The 4,328-nt window shown below is 58.5% G+C and overlaps 1 protein-coding gene across 5 annotated transcripts in view; it reads left to right on the forward strand.

Annotated features, from left to right (window-relative positions):
• Positions 1-3,696: 3,696 nt before the first annotated feature.
• Positions 3,697-4,328, forward strand: part of NFIB (nuclear factor I/B) — a 290,118-nt gene continuing 289,486 nt past the window's right edge. For all 5 annotated transcript variants that reach the window (XM_006881291.1, XM_006881292.1, XM_006881293.1 and 2 more), the window contains exon 1: positions 3,697-4,167. In XM_006881291.1, the coding sequence (XP_006881353.1) occupies positions 4,138-4,167 (30 nt within the window). In that variant the 5' untranslated portion in view covers positions 3,697-4,137. The remainder of the gene's footprint in view (positions 4,168-4,328) is intronic.

Below are 4,328 nucleotides of genomic sequence, written 5' to 3' on the forward strand. Positions count from 1 at the left end.
CAGCTTTTTAGGCCAGTTTGAGGAAGGGAAGTTGCCAGTTTTATCAGCGCTTTAAATTAACCCTTCCTGTAGGGAGGCGAGAGGTAGACAGAGCGATAGGGAAAGGGGTCAGAAAATCTGAAGTCACCCTATTTTGTTTATGCCCCGTGATCAGAAGCTCTCCAAAGGGAAGCTCTTAGCTCAGGCTATGACCCTGACATCCTGGTAAAAAGGGAAGGTGTATCAATTGTGTGTACTTATCATCTCTCTGATCTGAGATTTCAAAGCCTGGTATTTGTGAGACCATAGGTGGTGAACCTTTGTCCTTTCACCTCTGGAGACTGACCCTGTAAGGCCTGTGTTGATCCTGCATTGAGGGGACCACAGCAGTGGCTGGAGGGGTGTCACCTACTCTGCTTGTGGCTCCCCAGCCTGGAAGGAGGACAGTTAATGCTATATAAACCAAGCACCCTATAAAACCTGCCGAGGTTTCTCTGATCATCAGCTGTATTGCCCTCTGGATTACCTTCACTATCACTCCGTTCTCATTTTCCTTTTTCTTGGAACCAAACCCAGCCCCCCCCAAACATTCTTCATGGTCATCACACTGTAGCCAACCACAGACACCCCACCAGAATGGGACACCTGATCGAGTGGAAGCAGAGAGTTACCGGCCAGGGAGGAGGCCCCAGAAGTCTCCACTGCCCTGGGGTCTTACCTGTGCCTGGGATGATGCTTCGCTCCTGCTGCAGTTTGTGGGCTTCTCTGTGCAGTGCTTGTCAATTTTTTCCCTTTTCTTTTTAAGCTTGAGGAGAACTTTTGGATGCAGTCGGATTTTGGTGGCAAAAGGGAAATGGTTTCTGTTGGACAGGACAACTAACAAGGGGAGGAGGGGCTGTCTGGAGACACTCACTTGCCCAGGGCGCAGCGCTGGGCCTCTTTTGCCAGGGGACAGCGTCTGGTTCTGGGATTGCTGGCTGAAAGGCTTGCTCTCTGGGTGCCAGGATTTCACCGGGGGTGGTGTGGTGAGGGGGAGGGAGGAGGGAGGGCACGAGGGAGAGGACAGAGATGGGCACTGGAGTTTTAAAGAGATCCTGAAATAATGACTTCTGTTAAGAGTGCAGGCATTGAAAGAGGTGTGCTGAAGGACCGCAGCGCATTCATGCCGAGGGGAATGTCTTTTATGGTAAATTAACTCTGGTTAAATTGAATATTTGTTCAAAGAGAAACTCCAGTAGTTGAAGCTGGTATTATCAGTAGCATGCCCCCTTCTCCTGCCCCCTCCCCCAATCTGGATTAGGAGCAGGAGAGGAATGTAGCATCAAGTGCAATATACAAAGTGATGAGTGGGAATATTTTTTTTTAGATGAGTTTGCTTAAATTTTTCAGAGAGAAATGAGTATTCATTGGATTCCCCTCCACTGTTACCCCATTTCTTTCATCTCTAAAGACCATCAACTTTATTCCAGCTTTTGGATAGGCATCAATACCCCACACAAAGGAAGTAGGTATAGTCAGAAGGACTTCAGGAGGCTTTGTCTGGGGGTGGGGAGGTGGGGTGCAGGGAGGCAGCCTTAGTGTGTGTGCCGTAAGTGTTAACTTGCGGGAGTTTTTTTGTAATTTCCCCCATTTTACCTGTCTTCCCAGACCCCTCATCCACCCCCTGCTGGCCTCCCCAACTCCCCTCACCCCAAATCGGGGGCCTCTCTTCTCTGGACTCTTGGTTTACGGGGGCTGCAGCTGGTAGACTTGGCAAGCTCGCCTCATTAAGAGCGTGCTTTGAAAACGGACTGTGTTTGAGCATTTCCCTAATGAGGACAGGACGGGGTTAAAAAGTGACCATTTCATGGTTGACTTGAACCTGCCTACTTTTCTTGATGTGTCGCTGTGAAATGCTTGATGTGGATAACTCCCACTTGGTGAAGGAAAAAGTCACTGGTTCCTTGAGGTCCGCTGGGGGCGGGGGGGGGAGACGGAAAGAGCGAAGAAAGTTGGGAGAACAGAGGAAACTGACAGAAGATCTCTGCCCCCAGCGCGGAGCTGGAAGCCCGGCTAGACCGCTGCCCCCCCAGGGGACGCAGAGCCCCCGGCGCTCACTGTGCTCGCCCCCATTGTCTGTGCAGCCGAGAGCCACCGGGGGCTGGTTGCGCATGGGGGCGCAGCGCCCGGCCGCCACTCTTCCCCAGACTCAGTCAAGTTCATTCTCCAGGCTCCCTCCCCGGAGCGGCACCCGCACCCCGCGCAGCCCCGCCCGCGGTACCCCGGCGGGGAGGGAGCCGCTTTCCGCCGGCGCCCTGGGCGTGGGGATTGGGTGCGCGCCAGCGAGGCTGCAGAAGGGGGAGCGAGGCGCGGGAGGAGGCGAGGGCGGCAGTGGGAGCGGCACACCCCTCCAGGTCCTCCCGCACCCTGCGAGGCCACGTGCGCCAGGCACCCCGGGGACAGCGGCAAACCGCGGTGAAGGCTGCGCGCAGCTCCGCCCAAGCCACCTGGGGTGCATGCTGGCCTGGGAAGACCCGAAGGACCCCCACTTCAGCCGGCGCAAAACGCGGGCTTCCAGCACCGCCCACCACAGCCGCGCGCGCCCCATCAACTAGAGTTCAAGTTCACTGCGCTGCAGCCGCGGCCCCCTCCCCCCTGCCTCGAGCCTGAGGGCTGGGCGGGCCGCGCCCCCTGTGCGAGTGTCGGCACCCCGGCCTCGGCCACAGCAGCCCGGGTGTGAGGGAATTTTCCACTCCTTCCTTTCTGTCGCCCAGACCCGCTCAGGGCTTCTCCCAGTCCGTTCCCGCAGCTTAAGAGTGCACCACGAGCCCCGAAATGTCCCTTCCCTAGCGGCTTTTCGGGGTGTGCAGGGTGGAAGGTGCTGTGAGGAGAGTAAAGGGCTTGCCCAAAGGGAGGACAGAGGATAGAGTTTGAGAAGAAGGGGGGGGGAAGTCATGGTTCTTCTGCACCCCTGTGAAATCTTTAGCAAAAAAAGCCGGAGAGCGAGTGAGAGAGACACGGAGGGAGAGAGGGGGAGGGAGGGAGAGGAAGGAAGAGAGGAGGGGGAGATGCGGGAGGAGGAGGAAGGTGGGGGGCGGGGGTGTGGAGAGGCTGGTGCAAAAGGAATGCGCGTTTGCAGGAGGAGGAGGAGTAAAGCGATGATTGTGTAATTAAATAATAAAACAATCCTTAAGTCTGATTTGGAGAGAGCTCGAGCGGGGTCCAGAGGGTGGAACCGGTGAATTTTTCAACTTCCAAGTTTTGCAACGAAAGAAAGCGAGCGAGGGAGGGGAAAAAAGGCGCCCAGAGCTGCAAAGAGTGGAGTTCGGAGGCGAGCGGCGAGCGGGGGAGCTCGTGGGGATCCCGCCGGAGAGCGTTCTGAGCCCTGGGCTCTGGGCGGCCGCAGGCTCCTCGCTTGGCCGGGTCAGCGGCGAGTCGGCCGGGCGCAGAGGAGCCGGCGGGTGCGGAGGAGCCTGCGGGCGCGAGGCTGCAGCCGGGACCTCGCGCCGCTTCCGCCCAGCCCTGCGCTCGCGCCCCTCACCCCGGCCTCTCCCGCGCGCCCCCCGCCCGCGCGCGCCCGCGCCCCTCGCGCGCACACACATGGTCGGCTCGCGGCAAAGTTTCGCTGGCGATTGCCACTCCTGGATCCTGCCGCAGTGCTTGGGGCTGTAACCTTGAACTTTCCCGGCGGTGACACATTCTCAGCAGCGCTCTCCCGCCTGCCCGCCCTCCCTCCTGCGCCCCCCTCCCCGCCTTTTTTAAAAAAGCATTCCACCCCCAGCCACCACCCCGCTCCGACCCACGCCGAACCTCCGCGCACCCCCAGGCCCCGACACCACCACCAACTGCAAAAGAGAAAACAAATCCCCAGACCCGGGCGCTACGCAGCCGGCGGCGGCCTCGGAGCACTGCCGGCGCGCACGAGCAGCGCGCAAGACGGCAAGAGGGTTAAAGTGTAGATTGGATTTCACCCCGGGAAATCCAGCTCGCCGAGTGAACTTGAATCTTTGGCTATTTAAGGCGGACTGGGTTGGTCGTGAAGTTGCGGTGAGCCAGCGCAGAGCCGTCCTGATTGATCGCCTCGCAGGGCGCAGATGACTCTAAAATGAATAGATGAAATTCTCGCTTCTCGACGATTTTCTTGGGCATCTCCGGGAAAGTGCGCTGTAAGGCGAAGTCATGATGTATTCTCCCATCTGTCTCACTCAGGTACATCTCGCGCTCGCTCTCTCCAGCTTGCTCTCTCGCCCGCAATGCCTTTGTTTTGGTTTGGTGGCCCTGGTCGTGCGGGCACCTAATGGCTGGCCTTCACCTCTGCACCCCGAGTGGCGGCGTGGGAGCGGCGCGCGGCCCCAGCCCCGCGCCCCGGG

Source organism: Elephantulus edwardii, unplaced genomic scaffold (genome assembly GCF_000299155.1).
Source record: "Elephantulus edwardii isolate Elephantulus edwardi_28Jun2011 unplaced genomic scaffold, EleEdw1.0 scaffold00014, whole genome shotgun sequence".
Lineage (NCBI taxonomy): Eukaryota > Metazoa > Chordata > Mammalia > Macroscelidea > Macroscelididae > Elephantulus > Elephantulus edwardii.